At 40.9% G+C, this 17,024-nt stretch overlaps 1 protein-coding gene across 1 annotated transcript; it reads left to right on the top strand.

The window, feature by feature from the left end:
- The first annotated feature begins 557 nt into the window (after positions 1-557).
- CARD6 (caspase recruitment domain family member 6) lies at positions 558-16,759 on the top strand. Its single transcript, XM_005889716.3, is given in 4 exon segments — positions 558-866; positions 2,460-3,008; positions 12,240-14,119; positions 14,122-16,759. Coding segments are annotated over 4 exon segments (3,105 nt in total). The 5' UTR covers positions 558-583; the 3' UTR covers positions 14,515-16,759.
- The last annotated feature ends 265 nt before the right edge of the window (positions 16,760-17,024 follow it).

The raw sequence follows: 17,024 nt of genomic DNA, 5'->3' as shown, positions 1-17,024 counted from the left end.
TCCTAATTTGTGGAAATTTGAGTTACTTTCATTTTTATGCTATTATAAAAATATGAAAGTGCAGATTCTTGCACATCCATCTTTGGTCATTTGTCTCATTATTTTTTAAGATAATTTCCTAGAAGTGGAATTGCTGCATTGAATGGTTTAATTTTTATTTTTATCTGTCACATTTATTTATTTATTGCTGCATATTGACAGATTTCTCTCCAAAAGGGTTAATCAATTCATAATCTTGATATTGCAGATAGAGTTCAGAGCAAGGAATCTGAAGTTCAAGAGGCTCTTCTCAGAGAAAGAGTTCTTGGAGGCTAAACCATATGAAACTGAGACAAGTCATCAAAAAAAAAAAAAAACAGGTAAATAATCTATAAGGATCTGTGGGGGCTCATGGCTGGATTCCCCCAAACTGTTTGGCTAGTTTTTATCCACTCTCTCCAACACTAAGGGTCACTGACATGGTTAATCTTTGCCAAAACGCATTACTCTGCCTTTAAAAAAAAAAAAAAAGCAAAACCAAACTTGTGTTTCTGCATTGAAACAGTTTCACAGTTCATTTCCTGGTCTGCAGAAAACAGGAACAATGGCTGCTGGGAGTGTTCCGTCCCAGATCATAGAAAAAGAAAGAAAAAAGTTATTAGAAATCCTACAACAGGATCCTGATTGTATCTTAGATACGTTAACCTCTCGGAAGCTGATTTCTGAGGAAGAGTATGAGATTCTGGAGAATATTACAGATCCCCTGAAGAAAAGTCGGAAGCTGTTGATTTTGGTACAGAAAAAAGGAGAAGTGAGCTGTCAGCTTTTCCTCAACTGTTTGTTTAATACTTTTTCCCAGTCAGCTACCATTTGCAACTTAAATCAAGGTAGGTTAAATTTCTACACTTTTTGGGCTGAGAGGGAGGAGGCAGTTTTCCTGAAAAAAAAGAAAATGACTACCCTTTATTTTCATTTGTCATTCTCCTGGGGATAATTTTCAGTGAAATATGATAAAAGGGAAAAGTGTCCAAGATTTAAAAAGCAGGGAATGATGTATGTTATTGTTCTGGAGGATTTATAACTTTTTTGTTCAAACATAATCCAAAACCAGCAGTTGTTTTCTTGCTGGTATAAATGTCTTACTGTTCTGACAGTGACATCCAGAAATACTTATAATTGGAAAGAGACTACTGTTAGTGATACATTGGGACTTCTTTATCAAGTAAGTGAATTCATAGGTATTAACAACCTTAAGACCAAAAGCTGCATCTTTCACTTAGTATGGCCATTTTGAAAATAGAGGGAAAATAATTTTTGACACACATATGTGGTGTATTAGCAATTTCATTTTCTCTGTAAGAAGAATGTCAGCAGAATCCTCAATTTCTGGAGCAAGTCAAATGCTAATTTTTCAATGTTCAATGATAATTAGTGGCAAATAGGGAGCATTTAGGGCTTCCGTGGTAGCTCAGCTGGTGAAGAATCCGCCTGCAATGCAGGAGACCCTGGTTGATTCCTGGGTTGGAAAGATCCCCTGGAGAATGGATAGGCTACCCACTCCAGTATTCTTGGGTTTCCCTGGTGACTCAGATGATAAAGAATCTGCCTGCAGAGCAGGAGACCTGGGTTCTATCCCTGGGTTGAAAAGATCCCCTGGAGGACGGCATGGCAACCCACTCCAGTATTCTTAACCTGGAGGACCTCCATGGACAGAGGAGCCTGGTGGGCTACAGTCCATGTGGTTGCAAAAAGTCAGACACAACTGAGCAACTAAGCACAGCACAGAGAGGCAGAGGCTAAGATAAAAATATTAATGCTAATGGTTTTTAATGTAGTACAGGACCCATATGCTTAGAGATATAGGTCTTAGCATTTCCAGGATTTATTCTAAATAGGAGCTACTCACTTCTTCATTAGAAATTATTAGGGTCAAATTTCATTAGCAATGACCCTAGAAAGTCTGAGCTGGTGTTGAAAGTGTTATTCACTCAGTCATTTCCAGCTCTTTGCAACCTCATGGACTGCAGCACACCAGGCTCCTCTGTCCATGGGACTTTCCAGGCAGGAATACTGGAGTGGATTGCTGTTTCCTTCTCTAAAGGAGCCTTGTAACCCAGGCTCGAGCTCAAATCTCCTGCATTGCAGGCAGATTCTTTACCATTTGAGCTACCAGGGAAGCCTGATTTTGGATTACAGTAAATCCACAAGTAAACAAAGGATTCAGGTTTTCTATTTCATCCACTTACCCTTTGAGTTTGCTGTGAAAGACTCAAACTTTTGAGCTGCGCAGGAGTGTGATCTGATATTTTTCAGTGGGAGAAAGAAAGTTCTGAGCTGACTTATTGCCATTTATGTATGTATTACTATCATCTAATGAAATTGAAAGATGATGCTTTGAGGTCATGGAAACTCCCTAATATAACATCTGTTAATTTCGAGAGAGAAAATAAATATCTCTCAAACTTTCTTATTCTTTCCAGAAGTTTTGAAACATGAGTATATAGAGCCACCTCTACCGATAGGCGCAAGCAAAGAAGATGTTTTCCTTTCTGGAGAGAAACGGCCTGAGAACCCTGAGATCACCACGTCCTTTAAAGAGAAAGAATGCATGGATTTAGAAACCTCTGAGTCTTTCACAGACAAGAAAACTAGTTATCAGGAAACTGCTTGGTCCTCAAAGGAAAATGAGAAGGAAGATAACACATCAAAATTCACATCGCCACAGTCAATTGAGATCGTTGAGTACGAATTTCCAGCAACAATTGAGTATTTACAGGATGGACAGAGATATGAGGATCCAGACGATTCTTTATACTTAGAACAAGAGGACTATCTAGAATCTGTGGGGTACTCTGAAGAGGCAAACATCACCTTGGAAGAGGAGGCTTACAGTGACCCAGGAGGCCTCTATGATGACAGAGAGGATTCTGTGTACCTTGAAACCACGGAGTTCTCTGATGAAGAACAGCATTATGAGGATCCAGAAACTGGCATGTCATTGGAGGAGGAAGAGGAGAAAAGTATGGAAGGTATGGGAATCGTGTGTGTAGAGTTACTTAGGCAAAAACTTAAATCTTGATTGCAGTATCATAACAAGGAGGGGACTGAGGAAGGGCACCACATGAAAGCAGAAAAGCAGCTCCTCAGAAATTCCTTGGACTTCTCTAACTTGGAGTTTCCTCAGAGGTGGGTGTTGACAGGGAGGAAAACCCAGGACCTAGAAATAGTGGACAGTATGTGCATATGTGTGAAGTTCCTTCAATCGTGTCCAGCTCTTTGCAACCCCATGGACTGTAGCCTGCCAGGCTCCTCTATCCATGGGGATTCTCCAGGTAAGAGTACTGGAGTGGGTTGCCATGCCCTTCTCCAAGTGGACAGTATATAGATAAAGTAAGTATTGACTATGAACTTTTAGGCTTCTGCAGTCACCTCCATCACACATATAACAAGTTGCTAACCACTAATTTTAGCTGTTGCCTTCTGTACCTCAGATTAAGTCTGTTAAATTATTTTAGAACCTTTGTGACCAATAGAATATGGGGATTATAGACCTAAATATTAAAGCAGAAACAGGAGAGGAATTTGTGGTAAATGGATAAGGTCCCAAAATAATGCTTGTCTTGAGCTATCCAAATATTGCCATTTCAATGAGGAAGATTATACCAGTACCTTGAATTTGAATATTTCTTAATGAAAATTAAAAATAGGAGAAATGCTTAATTCAGAGAGATATTGTCTGGGAAAATAAACACCACCAAGTTCTGAATATAGAAGGGGAAGGTAACTACCAACTCACATTCAGCCCAAATCCATAATCCAATTATGGGTCAGAAAAGAGTAATTTCCTCCTCTGCACACCTTGACCTGGTTACTAGGATGCTGTAACAGAGTGGCACCACAAACTTGGTAGCTTAAACAATCAGTTCAGTTCAGTCATTCAGTCGTGTCTGACTCTTTGCAACCCCATGTACTGCTTCCTATCAGGCTTCCCTGTCCATCACCAACTCCCAGAGCTTGCTCAAACTCATGTCCATGATGCCATCCAACCATCTCATCCTCTGTTGTCCCTTTCTCCTCCTGCCTTTAATCTTTGCCAGCATCAGGGTCTTTTCCAGTGAGTCAGTTCTTCGCATCAGGTAGCCAAAGTATTGGAGCTTCAGCTTCAGCATCAGTCCTTCCAATGAATATTCAGGACTGATTTCCTTTTGGATTGACTGGTTGTTATTTCCTTTCAGTCCAAGGGACTCTCAAGAGTATTCTCCAACACCACAGTTTAAAAGCATCAGTTCTTCAGCTCTCAGCTTTCTTTATGGTCCAACTGTCACATCCATACATGACTACTGGAAAAACCATAGCCTTGACTAGATGGACCTTTTTTGGCAAAGTAATGTCTCTGCTTTTTAATATGCTGTCTAGGTTGGTCATAACTTTTCTTCCAAGGAGCAAGCATCTTTTAATTTCATGGCTGCAAGAAAAAAAAACAATAGAAATATGTTGTCTCACAGTTTGCAGGCTGGAAGTCTGGAGGTGTATATAGTGTTGGTTCCTTCCGAAGGCTGTAGAAAGAATCTGTTCCTAGCTTCTGGTAGTTTGCTGGAAATCTTTAGAATTCTCTGGCTTGTGGAAGCACTCTACCTCCCATCCCCTACAATCTGCCTTTATCTTCACGTGGTTGTCTTCCTGGGTTCATGTCTCTGTGTTCACATTTCCCCTTTTTCTTTTGTTTTTTTTGGCCGCAGCATGCAGTTTGCCGGGTCCTATTAATAGTTCCCTGTGCTGCAGTCCATGGGGTCGCAAAGAGTTGGACATGACTGAATGACTGAACTGAACTGAACTGACCAGGGATGGAACCCAAGCCCCCTGCAGGAGAAGCTCAAAATCCCAACCACTGGAACACCAAGGAATTCCCAAATTTTCTTATTTTATAAGGGTAACAGTCACAGGACCAGGGCTCCCTGTAATGACCTCATCTTAACCAACTATATATCTACAATGACTCCATTTCTAAATACCACTACATTCTGAGATACTGGGTCTTAGAATTTCAACCTATGAATTTGAGGGGTATATAATTCAACCTATAACACAACTCTTGTCCTACTCCCTATACCTTCCCGATTCATAGTTGCTTTTAGACCTCATTGTTAATTTTTTAAATATATTACAATAGTTACATAGGGTTGAATTACTTTTTCATTGCATACCATCAGCATTATTCTGCAACCGCCTCCTTTTTTTAATCTATTTGACTTTTTTCTCTATTCCTTATGCACCTTCTTCCATAGGTAACATTCCAATATTATATGTTTCTTGCATGATACTGTTTTGTTTTTTGTTTTACATGTTTTTTTCTGTATTATTTATTTGCCATAATAAATTAATAGGCACTTCAAAATTAGGGTCACTTAAATCAGTAACAGTGTATAATTTTTATATGTCTATAGTTGGCAGGCATTCTTCTGGTCTTCTCTGGGTTTACTTCTGTATCGGTGGTCAGCAAGCTATTGGCTCATTTCTCATCTTCTAGCAAGCTGTGCATGCATGGTCAGTTGATTCAGTTGACTTTCTGCAACCCCATGGACTGTAGACCACCAGGCTCCTCTACCCATGGGGTTCTCCAGGCAAGAATATTGGAGTGGATTGCCATGCCCTCTAACAAGCTAGTCTGAGCTAACTCTCAGACTATGTCAGGCATATTCTTATAGTGACAGCAGAGGAGTCAGAGAGACAGAGACAGAGTCCTGAAGGCATTTTGAGGCTTAGACTCAGAACTATCATGCCATCTGTATGATAGATTTCCTAGGGCCGCCACAGTAAGATACTACAAAAAGGTGGCTTAGAACAATGGGAAATATATTGTTTTACAGACATGGAGGTGGAGACTGAAACCAAGGTGTTGGCAGGGTTATACTCTTTTTGAAGACATTAGGGAAGGACCTGTTCCAGTTCTCTCTCCCAGCTTCCAGTAGCCTCTGGAATTCTCTGCCTTGAAGACCATCTTCTCTCTGGTGTCTTCAAGTCATTTCCTTTGGTGCATGTGTGTGTTTTCAAATTTCTTCTTTTAATTAGGACACTGATCAAATTGCATTAGGGCCCACCTTAATAACCTCATTTTAAGTTGATGACCTCTGTAATGACCCTATTCACAAGTAAGGCCACATTCTGAAGTACTGGGAGGATTAGCATCTTTTTGTAGGGGATACAATTCAATCCATAACACTGTTTGACTTCTGCCACATTCTGTTGGCAAAAGCAAGTCTCAAAGCTTTAAGGGTTGGGGAAGAATAGGCTGCATCTCTTGCAAAGTAATATTACAAAAGGTGTGGATACCAGAAAGTCATTGTGTCTTAGTCGCTCAGTCGTGTCCGACTCTTTGCAACCCCATGGACTGTAGCCTGCCAGGCTCCTCTGTCCACAGAATTCTCCAGGCAAGAATACTGGACTGGATTACCGTGCCCTCCTCCAGGGGGTATTCCTGACCCAGGGATCAAACCTGGTTTTCCTGCTTTGCAGGCAGATTCTTTACCATCTGAGCCACCAGGGAAACCCAGGAAAGCCATTACTTGGGGCTAGTTTTGCAACCAATCTAACACTTGTTGACTAAAGAAAGATGCGCAACATGAGAGTTGCAAGTTAAGTTTTATTTGAGTTAAAATGAGGACTGCAGTCGGGTAGACAGCACTTCAGATAGCTCTGAGAAACTGCTCCAAAGGAGTAGTGGGGGAAGGTCAATATATATGATTTTTGGTGAAGGAGGATATCACACAATCAAGCATTTATTTTACAAAAGGTTTTCTGCTAGCCACCAGGAGCTGATGTCACCATGAAGGGACTGAGTGCTTTTCTGGATATGAGAAAGTGTTAGGATTGGGATCATGAAATCAGTTCCTGAAAATATCTAACCATCTCAAGGCCTGTTCCACCAGTTTTCCTGCAGCAACAAAATGCCACATTCTCCACCCTGAACCCCCTTCAGGGCATGTTGAAGGTCAATAGCTGCAGCAGCACAGGACTCAATCTCCAAAGAGGCAGATGGAAAATGCCCTTGGCAAGTGCCAATTTGTATTTGACATAGCCTTAGGAAAACAGGTCAAGAAAAGTTTCAATAATAATGCAGTTATGACTGTATATAATTCTAACGGTTTCCAATCCACTCTAGTTGACTGGAGGATAAAAGAAAATTTTTAATAAAAATTTATGGCTATGCTCTCTTTCCTCTGTAACATTTGTCTATGCAGCTGAGAACTGGACGGGAGGAGGGGTGGGGTGGTGGAAGTCAAATACATCTGATTCAAAAGAGAAGGATCGTAATGCTTTTTGTCATGTTAAATTTTAGGCCGCTTTCTTCCCACCCCTCCCCACCCCATCACTGCATCTCAAATTGAAGTCTTAGGAAGACTTAAGGCAATGCCTGTGTGCTCTGCAATGTATAGAGTCAATTCGGACATAGGTTATATAATCAACTCTCTTCCTGGTAGGCTACAGTCCATGGGGTCGCAAAGAGTCAGACACGACTGAGCAACTGCACTTTCACTTTCCCTTCTAGTTTATACTATTTGGGATCAGTCAATGATCAAACCCAGGTCTCTTATGTCTCCTGCATTGGCAGGTGGGTGCTTTACCACTAGCACCACCAGGGGAAGTCCAGGAACCCATAAATTTATCATTTTCTCTGCTCTTTCTTCTTCCTGAAGATTCAAGTTTTTGTTTGCTGTTATTCCTGTTAGCCTGAAGAATTTTATTTATTTTTTGTTTATTGAAACATGTCTTCATTTTGCCTTCAATCCAGAAGAATACTTTTCCTGTAAGGAATTTTAGACTGGTGTCTTTTTGCCTTCAGAAATGATCGATTATCATTTCTGTCATTTGGCTTCCATTCTTTCTGATGCTCAGTTTCCTTCAATTCAGTCGCTCAGTTGTGTCTGAATCTTTGTGACCCAATGAACCGCAGTACGCCAGGCTTCCCTGTCCGTCACCAACTCCCGGAGTCCACCCAAACCCATGTCCATCGTGTTGGTGATGCCATCCAACCATCTCATCCTCTGTTGTCCCCTTCTCCTCCTGCCCTCAATCTTTCTCAGGGTCTTTTCAAATGAGTCAGCTCTCCACATTAGGTGGCCAAAGTATCGGACTTTTGGCTTCAACATCAGTCCCTCCAATGAACACCCAGGACTGATCTCCTTTAGGATGGACTGGTTGGATCTCCTTGCAGTCCAAGGGACTCTCAAGAGTCTTCTCCAACACCACGGTTCAAAAGCATCAATTATTCTGCACTCAGCTTTCTTTATAGTCCAACTGTCACATCCGTACATGACTACTGGGAAAACCATAGCCTTGAGTAGAAGGACTTTTGTTGGCAAAGTAATGTCTCTGCTTTTTAATATGCTGTCTAGATTGGTCATAACATTCCTTCCAAGGAGCAAATGTCTTTTAATTTCATGGCTGCAATCACCATCCGCAGTGATTTTGGAGCTCCCAAAAATAAAGTCTGACACTGTTTCCACTGTTTCCCTATCTATTTCCCATGAAGTGATGGGACCAGATGCCATGATCTTCGTTTTCTGAATGTTGAACTTTAAGCCAACTTTTTCACTCTCCACTTTCACTTTCATCAAGAGGCTCTTTAGTTCTTCACTTTCTGCCATTAGGGTAGTGTCATCTTCATATCTGAGGTTATTGATATTTCTCCTGGCAATCTTGATTCCAGCTTGTGCTTCTTCCAGCCCAGCATTTCTCATGATGTACTCTGCATATAAGTTAAATAAGCAGGGTGACAAAATACAGCCTTGACGTACTCCTTTTCCTATTTGGAACCAGTCTGTTGTTCCATGTCCAGTTCTGTTGCTTCCTGACCTGTATACAGGTTTATCAAGAGGCAGATCAGGTGGTCTGGTATTCCCATCTCTTTCAGAATTTCCCATAGTTTATTGTGATGCATGCAGTCAAAGGCTTTGGCATAGTCAGTAAAGCAGAAATAGATGTTTTTCTGGAACTCTCTTGCTTTTTCGATGATCCAGCGGATGTTGGCAATTTGATCTCTGGTTCCTCTGCCTTTTCTAAAACCAGCTTGAACATCTGGAAGTTCATGGTTCATATATTGTTGAAGCCTGGCTTGGAGAATTTTGAGCATTACTTTACTAGCATGTGAGATGAGTGCAATTGTTGTCATTTTATCATTGTTCCCTCTTGCGTTGTGCTATTTTTCTTCTGGTTGATTTCAAGACGTTTTCCTTAAAATGTTTTCTGTGATTAACTCTGATGTGTCTAGGTGCGATTCTCTTTGTTTTCATCTTATGTAGGATTTATGAATCTCTAAATTTGGAATTTCCCCTCCCCCAAATTTGGAAAATTTTAAGCTGTTATTTATCCAAATATTTTTTGTGCCACTTGTTCCCCTTCTCTTTTTGAGATTCCAAGTACATGTATGTTAGAGTTTCTGATGTTTTTTCCAAGGTCCCTGAGGCTCTGTTCATTTTTTAAAAAGTATTTTTTATCCTTATTCTTCAGATTGGATCATTTATATTACTATATCTCTAAGTACACTGAATTTTTCTTCTGTCATTTCCAGTCTTTTTAAAAGTCCATATACTTATTTTTGAAAAAATTCAGATATTACACTTTTTAGTTCAAGAATTTAAATTTTTAAATGCTTTCTTCTTTTTTCCTGGTAATTTCTACTAAATTATTCATTATGGGTTTATATTATTGTAAATTCTTGAAAATAGTTAAGATAGCTACTTTTAAAATTCTTATTTTCTATGTCCAATATTTGGGTCATCTTGGAGTGGGTCTCCATTGATCAACTGTGGGATTGAAATGAAAAACTCTGTCTCGTTTCAGTGGGTGGCAGCTAAAATCTCCAATCATTTCTTTTTGCCTTACCTGGGCTATTTTCATGAATTTTTAATTTGCAAAAATGGTACTGGGTTCTAGAAATGATTGCTTCTTAATTTTTCATTCATCTCTGTGCTTGTTAGACATGTCACTGTACTATTCCACAGTAGCCTGATATTACCTTGTCAAGATTTGGCATCTGGCTTGGGCTGTGTGGGTACCAATTTCTGTGCTGAAGAAACAGAGGATGGTTGTCCTAAGGAAAAGCAAGGGGTAGGCAGGGGAGAGGCAAGAGCAGAACTTATATGTTTTCTGCAATCCCTCTTCTTACTTCTCTCTGCCTCCTCTGGGGATCCTTCATGCTGGCCTCAACTCCTCCCTTACCTTCTTACCCATCAGATGCACCAGTTCAAGCAACTTTCAGACTGTTGAAGGATTTCTTAGAGTTCCTTTTGTTAATTCTGAAACCTACACTTTCTCTCATGTCTACTGTTTCTTCTAGGCTATTTTTACAAGGGATCCAAGAAGCTTATGCTACGTTACTATCCATCAGGAGCAGAAAATGCTCTCTGATTTTCTTTCTCTACTTAGCACTATCTCTGTCCTCTCAATAAGCGGCTAGAATATAAATTGGAAAAGGACATCAGGAAAAATTATATAGAACATGTAAATTCTGAGAAGACAAAATCTTCCATTTCTCCAAAGTTTAGCAAAAGTTAACATTTAATAAATAAATCAGTATCTACCTGGAGAGTTCCTTATACATATGTATAAAGAAGAATTAACAGGTTTTTTCATTACTGCATATGAACGTAGCCAAAAAATTCGAAAACCTGAATGATCATCAGTAGATAATGGTTAAATAAATAGTGGTTCTTCCAAACCATTAAGTACAATGGATTCATAAAATGAATTAAGTAGTTCTCTGTATATACTTACTTGGAAGAATTTGCAAGGAATACCACTGAGTGAAAAGAAGTTGAAAAATCATTTGGTATAAGATCATTTATAGAATAAAATAGCATCCATTATACCAAACTGTGTACTTCTACATATGCAAGTACATATACATATGTACGTCTACATATGTACTTCTGCATATGTATTGAAAAAGGAAGAGAAGGAAACATACCACACCATATAGACATATCTCTTGGAAAGTAGACTTGGCAGGGTGATGAAACAGTACTTTCACTTTACTTGTTTCATCTTTTTAAAAAATTCAAGTTGGAGGATAATTGCTTTACCATATTGTGTTGGTTTCTACCATACATCTACAGGAATGAGCCATACATGTACATATGTCCCCTCCCTTTTGAACCACCCTTCCATCTCCCACACCATTCCATCCCTCCTCCATCAACATATTAATGAATAAAGAAGTTGTGGAACATATATATAATGGAATATTCAGTTTAGTTCAGTTCAGTCACTCAGTCATGTCTGACTCTTTGCAACCCCATGAATCGCAGCACGCCAGGCCTCCCTGTCCATCACCAACTCCCGGAGTTTACCCAAACTCATGTCCATTGAGTCGGTGATGCCATCCAGCCATCTCATCCTCTGTCATCCCCTTCTCCTCCTGCCCCCAATCACTCCCAGCATCAGGGTCTTTTCCAATGAGTCAACTCTTTGCATGAGGTTGCCAAAGTACTGGAGTTTCAGCTTCAGCATCAGTCCTTCCAATGAACACCCAGGACGGATCTCCTTTAGGATGGACTGGTTAGATCTCTTTGCAGTCCTAGGGACTCTCAAGAGTCTTCTCCAACACCACAGTTTAAAAGCATCAATTCTTTGGTGCTCAGCTTTCTTCACAGTCCAACTCTCACATCCACACATGACCATTGGAAAGACCACAGACTTGACTAGACAGACCTTTGTTGGCAAAGTAATGTCTCTGCTTTTGAATATGCTATCTAGGTTGGTCATAACTTTCCTTCCAAGGAGTAAGCGTCTTTTAATTTCATGGCTGCAATCACCATCTGCAGTGATTTTGGAGCCCCCCAAAATAAAGTCTGACACTGTTTCCACTGTTTCCCCATCTATTTCCCATGAAGTGATGGGACCAGATGCCATGATCTTCGTTTTCTGAATGTTGAGCTTTAAGCCAACTTTTTCACTCTCCTCTTTCACTTTCATCAAGAGGCTCTTTAGTTCTTCACTTTCTGGCATTAGAGTAGTGTCATCTTCATATTTGAGGTTATTGATATTTCTTCTGGCAATCTTGATTCCAGCTTGTGCTTCCTCCAGCCCAGCGTTTCTCATGATGTACTTTGCATATTACTCAACCACAAAAAGAACAGAAAGATGGTGGACCATCTTTTCTTTTTTCCAAAGAAAATATCAATTACTTAATTTTAAAAGTCAGTGAAGGAAGCTTAGATGCTGAGCATGACATTCACTGACTATATCTTTTCTTCCCACAGAAAGAAAAAATGTGTTTAAAGATGTCCTGTCCTGTTTGAACCTGGACACAAGCAGAAAGATTCTGCCAGACTTTGTGAAACAATTCTCCTTAGACCGAGGATGTACGTGGGTGCCTGAGACGCCAAGTGACTTGGCTTGGAACTTCCTGATGAAAGTTCAAGCACTGGATGTGACAGCCAGAGATTCAGTCCTCAGACCCAAGGTTCTGGGTGAAGAGAGCAAAGGGGAATTGCTGACTGGAGTAGAGAACTTGGAAATTAAAGAAACAGAAACCATTAATCCCCTGGATGTCCTTTGCGCCTCTTTGCTGTCTTCAGACAGCTCTTTGCAACGTGAAGTCATGTCAAACATGTATCATTGCCGGTTTGCTCTTCCCCTGCTACTGCCAGATGCAGAAAACAACAGAAGCATTTTAATGCTAGGGGCCATGAAGGACATTGTGAAGGAGCAGTCGACACAGTCTTCAGGAGGGCCTACAGGGGATACAGAAAAGTTTCTGACTCTCATGAAGATGCCTGTCATCTCTTTTGTGCGTCTAGGATACTGTAGCTTTTCCAAGTCCAGAATCCTCAATGCCCTGCTCAGCCCTGCCCATCTGAAGTCACACAAAATCTTTCTTCATCAGGACTTGCCTGTTCAGGTGCTTCCCCGGCAGATCTCTGATGGCCTGGTTGAGATAACATGGTGTTTTCCTGATAGCAGCAGTTTAAGTGAAAGCCCCAGTTTCCCCCAGAAGCCTGTTGCTGTGGCCAACCTTCGTGGAGATCTAGAAAGTTTTTGGACACAGTTTGGTTTCTTAATGGAGGTTTCCTCAGCTGTGTTTTTTTTAACTGACTGCCTAGGTGAGAAGGAATGGGACTTGCTAATGTTTTTAGGAGAAGCTGCCATTGAAAGATGCTACTTTGTGCTCAGTCCCCAGGCCAGGGAGAGTGAAGAGGCTCAGGTTTTCCAGAGGGTCCTGAAGTTGAAGCCATCACAACTACTGTTTTGGGAGGAGGAGGAAGTAGGGCAGAGAGGAGGGAACATGGAGGGTCTTCAAGCTGCCCTCCAAGAAGTGATGTCCTCTTCACTCAAATGTGTGTCTGTGGAAGACATGGCCCCCCTGGCCAGAGAGTTAGGGATACAGGTAGACCAAGACTTTGAGAACATTCAGGGGATTCAAGTTTCCCCTAGTGAAAACTTGGCTGGAGCAGCTGAAGATGAGGGATCACAAAGACACAGTCAGCGAAAAAACTCATCTGAAAGCCCTGCTAAGATGTCTGAGACTAGTTGTCAGATCAACCAAAATCGTCAGAATTTCCATCTCACCCCAGTATTCATGCCTCCTCTGAGAAACTTCCATCCTTTACCAGCCAGAATTGGAGGTAACTTTAACCATGTTTCTTTGAAAGCCCCTTGGGCTATGGGCTCCCGCTTCTGGTTACAGCAGAGGCCTAAGAGGTTCCATCCTTTGCCCTTTCAGAATACAAGGGCACATAGTCCAGGCAAACGTTTTGGAATTCAATATTTCCAGCCCCAGAGATTTTATTCAGGTGAAACATTTATGAGATTTTCAGGAACTCCTTGGAGACATCACATGGGTAGAACTTTTGGGAGACCACCAAGACCCATGTCTCAGCATATACCGGCCTGGCCTCAGAGACCACAGACAATAGGAACCCTTGAAAGGTCTGGGAAAGAGGACTCCCAGGTAGGTCACCTCCATTCCCTGGGTTCATGGCCAGGAGGAGCAGTTGGGAAGCCTGGGCAAGTCAGTGCCAGGGGAACAAAGCCAACAGAGACAGTGAGAACATCCATGAGAACAAAACCCCATATTGAAAATCCTCATCATCAAGCCTTTCAAGCAGCAGGAGCCACACAAAAACCAAGAAGGACTGCCCTCAGCAAGGAGCTAAGCTGAAGACACAAGGTGGGCCTTCAAATCCATCTTTCCAAATGGGATTCCATCCTATGTCCTACAGCATGTATTTGCCCAGCTCTCAATTCAGACCTAATCAGCACAAGTCACCCCAGGTCAAACAGTCCCAGCACAAACCCTCCCAACCTGTGCCCTTTCAACCCAAACCCACTCAAACCAAGCCCACTCAGCACCAGGCCCCCCGAGCTGAAAGTTCGCCATCCAAATCCACTCAGCCCAAGCCATGCCAGCCCCAGTCCTCCCAATCTAAACCTTTTCAGCCCAAACCCATTCAACCCAAGTCATCTCATACTGGTCCTTCACAGGCTAAGGCATATTGCCCAAGACCAGGGCCCAAGAGGGGAGGGAAGCATTAAAATGTTTACACTAGGGACCTATGCAATGTATCCTTTGCCCAGGCCTTTCCTATTGTATATAGGGTAGCCTGGAGGAGAGTGGCAGTGATGGTAAAAATGTACTATCATTAGCATGACACAGGAAACAAGATATACACAGCACAACTGGATATTATAAAAATATCTGTGAGAATTATGGCCCTACAGAAAAGGGAAAAATATGAAAAGAATAAAAAATAGAATCAAGCAGTAAATAATAAATTGAATACAATCTTGAATATTTGGTAATATATAACTTGAACCCCTGGTAGCTTAGCTGGTAAGGAATTCAGACCCTGGTTCAATTTCTGGGTCAGGAAGAGCCCCTGGAGAAGGGATAGGTACCTACTCTAGTATTCTTGGGCTTCCCTGGTGGCTTAGACGGTAAAGAATCTGCCTACAATGCAGGAGACCTGTGTTCAATCCCTGGGTTGGGAAGACCCCCTCGAGGACAGCATGGCAACCCACTCCAGTATTCCTGCCTGGAGAATCCCCATGGACAGAGGAGCCTGGCAGACTACAGTCCATGGGGTTGCAAAGAGTCAGACATGACTAAGCGATTAAGCACGCACAACTTAACCTAGGGCATAGAGGCTATAAAACTATTTCACTTGTTTTCACAAGTAAGGATGAAGCCTTTAATTTCAAGGTGATCATAAAATAGGGCTCAAATAGCCTCAGTGTTGCAGGAAAAATTTTCCTAGATGTTGGCTGCTCTAGGGATGTTTTGGTCAAAAATTTTATGTTTGATATCAGTCACTAAGCAGATAACCCTGTTTGTTTGGAATTTTTAAATCAACTTGCTTGCAGTAATAGCCCCAGATTGCTTGGATGATAAAGCTTATTTGCCCCTTATGTATAGAAATAACGAACTGACAACCAATAAAGTTAATTATTTTGCCTAAACTTTTGGAGTGATTGTGTATGTTTCATATTTTAAATATTTAATATCTGTCATAGTTAAGATAATTTGACTAATTTGAGGATCTGATATATTAGCCTCATGACTCCAACTTAAAATGTAAAACTGAATTTTTAATTTTAGAGTTGTGATTTTATTAAATTGAAAAGCTTAAGATAGGTTTACAAAGTCTGTAAAAAGCACTGAAATGTATAAGAGAACTTAAGAGTTGCAGAATTTTCAACTTTAATTTATTAGATTCATCATTGTCTAAACATTAAACATTGTCTTAACCTAAACATTAGGTTAAGTTCTACTAGTTAGAAGCATTAAGTAGAAGGAATATTAAATTTAAAATATTTAATTGCAGTGCCATGGATTGACCTAGAGATTGTCATACTGAGTGAAGTAAGGGCACAGAAAGACAAATATATGATTCCTGTTATATGTGAAATCTAAAAAAAGAGTACAAATGAACTTAGTTACAAAACAGTAAGAGTCACAGATGTAGAAAACAAAGTTAGTTATCAGGGGATGAGGGGGGAATAAATTGGGAAATTGGGATTGACATATACATATTACTATGTGTAAAATAAATAACTAACAAGAACCTGTTGTATAGTACAAGGAACTCTCAATACGCTGTAATAGTCTATATGGGAAAATAATCTAAAATAAGTGAATATATGTATATGTGTAACTGATCCACTTTGCTGCATGCCTGAAACTAACACAGCACTGTGGATTAACTATATCCTAATTAAAAATAAAATCTAAGCGAAGTTTAATTAACTTTATGAGTGACCCTAAATATTAATAAAATGCCACGTTAAAGGAAAATATTGAAATTCAGGAAATTAATTTTAAATCTTCAGTTCAGTTCAGTTCAGTCGCTCAGTCGTGTCCGACTCTTTGCGACCCCATGAATCGCAGCACGCCAGGCCTCCCTGTCCATCACCAACTCCCGGAGTTCACCCAGACTCACGTCCATCGAGTCAGTGATGCCATCCAGTCATCTCATCCTCTGCTGTGCCCTTCTCCTTCTGCCCCCAATCCTTCCCAGCATCAGAGTCTTTTCCAACAAGTCAACTCTTCACATGAGGTGGCCAAAGTACTGGAGTTTCAGCTTTAGCATCATTCCTTCCAAAGAAATCCCAGGGCTGATCTTCAGAATGGACTGGTTGGATCTCCTGCAGTCCAAGGGACTGTCAAGAGTCTTCTCCAACACCACAGTTCAAAAGCATCAGTTCTTCGGTGCTCAGCCTTCTTCACAGTCCAATTCTCACATCCATACATGACCACTGGAAAAACCATAGCCTTGACTAGATGGACCTTTGTCAGCAAAGTAATGTCTCTGCTTTTCAATATGCTATCTAGGTTGGACATAACTTTCCTTCCAAGGAGTAAGCGTCTTTTAATTTCATGGCTGCAGTCACCATCTGCAGTGATTTTGGAGCCCAGAAAAATAAAGTCTGCCACTGTTTCCACTGTTTCCCCATCTATTTCCCATGAAGTGATGGGACCGGATGCCATGATCTTCATTTTCTGAATGTTGAGCTTTAAGCCAACTTTTTCACTCTCCACTTTCACT

This window comes from Bos mutus, chromosome 20 (genome assembly GCF_027580195.1).
Source record: "Bos mutus isolate GX-2022 chromosome 20, NWIPB_WYAK_1.1, whole genome shotgun sequence".
In the NCBI taxonomy this organism is placed as follows: domain Eukaryota; kingdom Metazoa; phylum Chordata; class Mammalia; order Artiodactyla; family Bovidae; genus Bos; species Bos mutus.
This window is presented reverse-complemented; position numbering and strand designations above follow the sequence as displayed.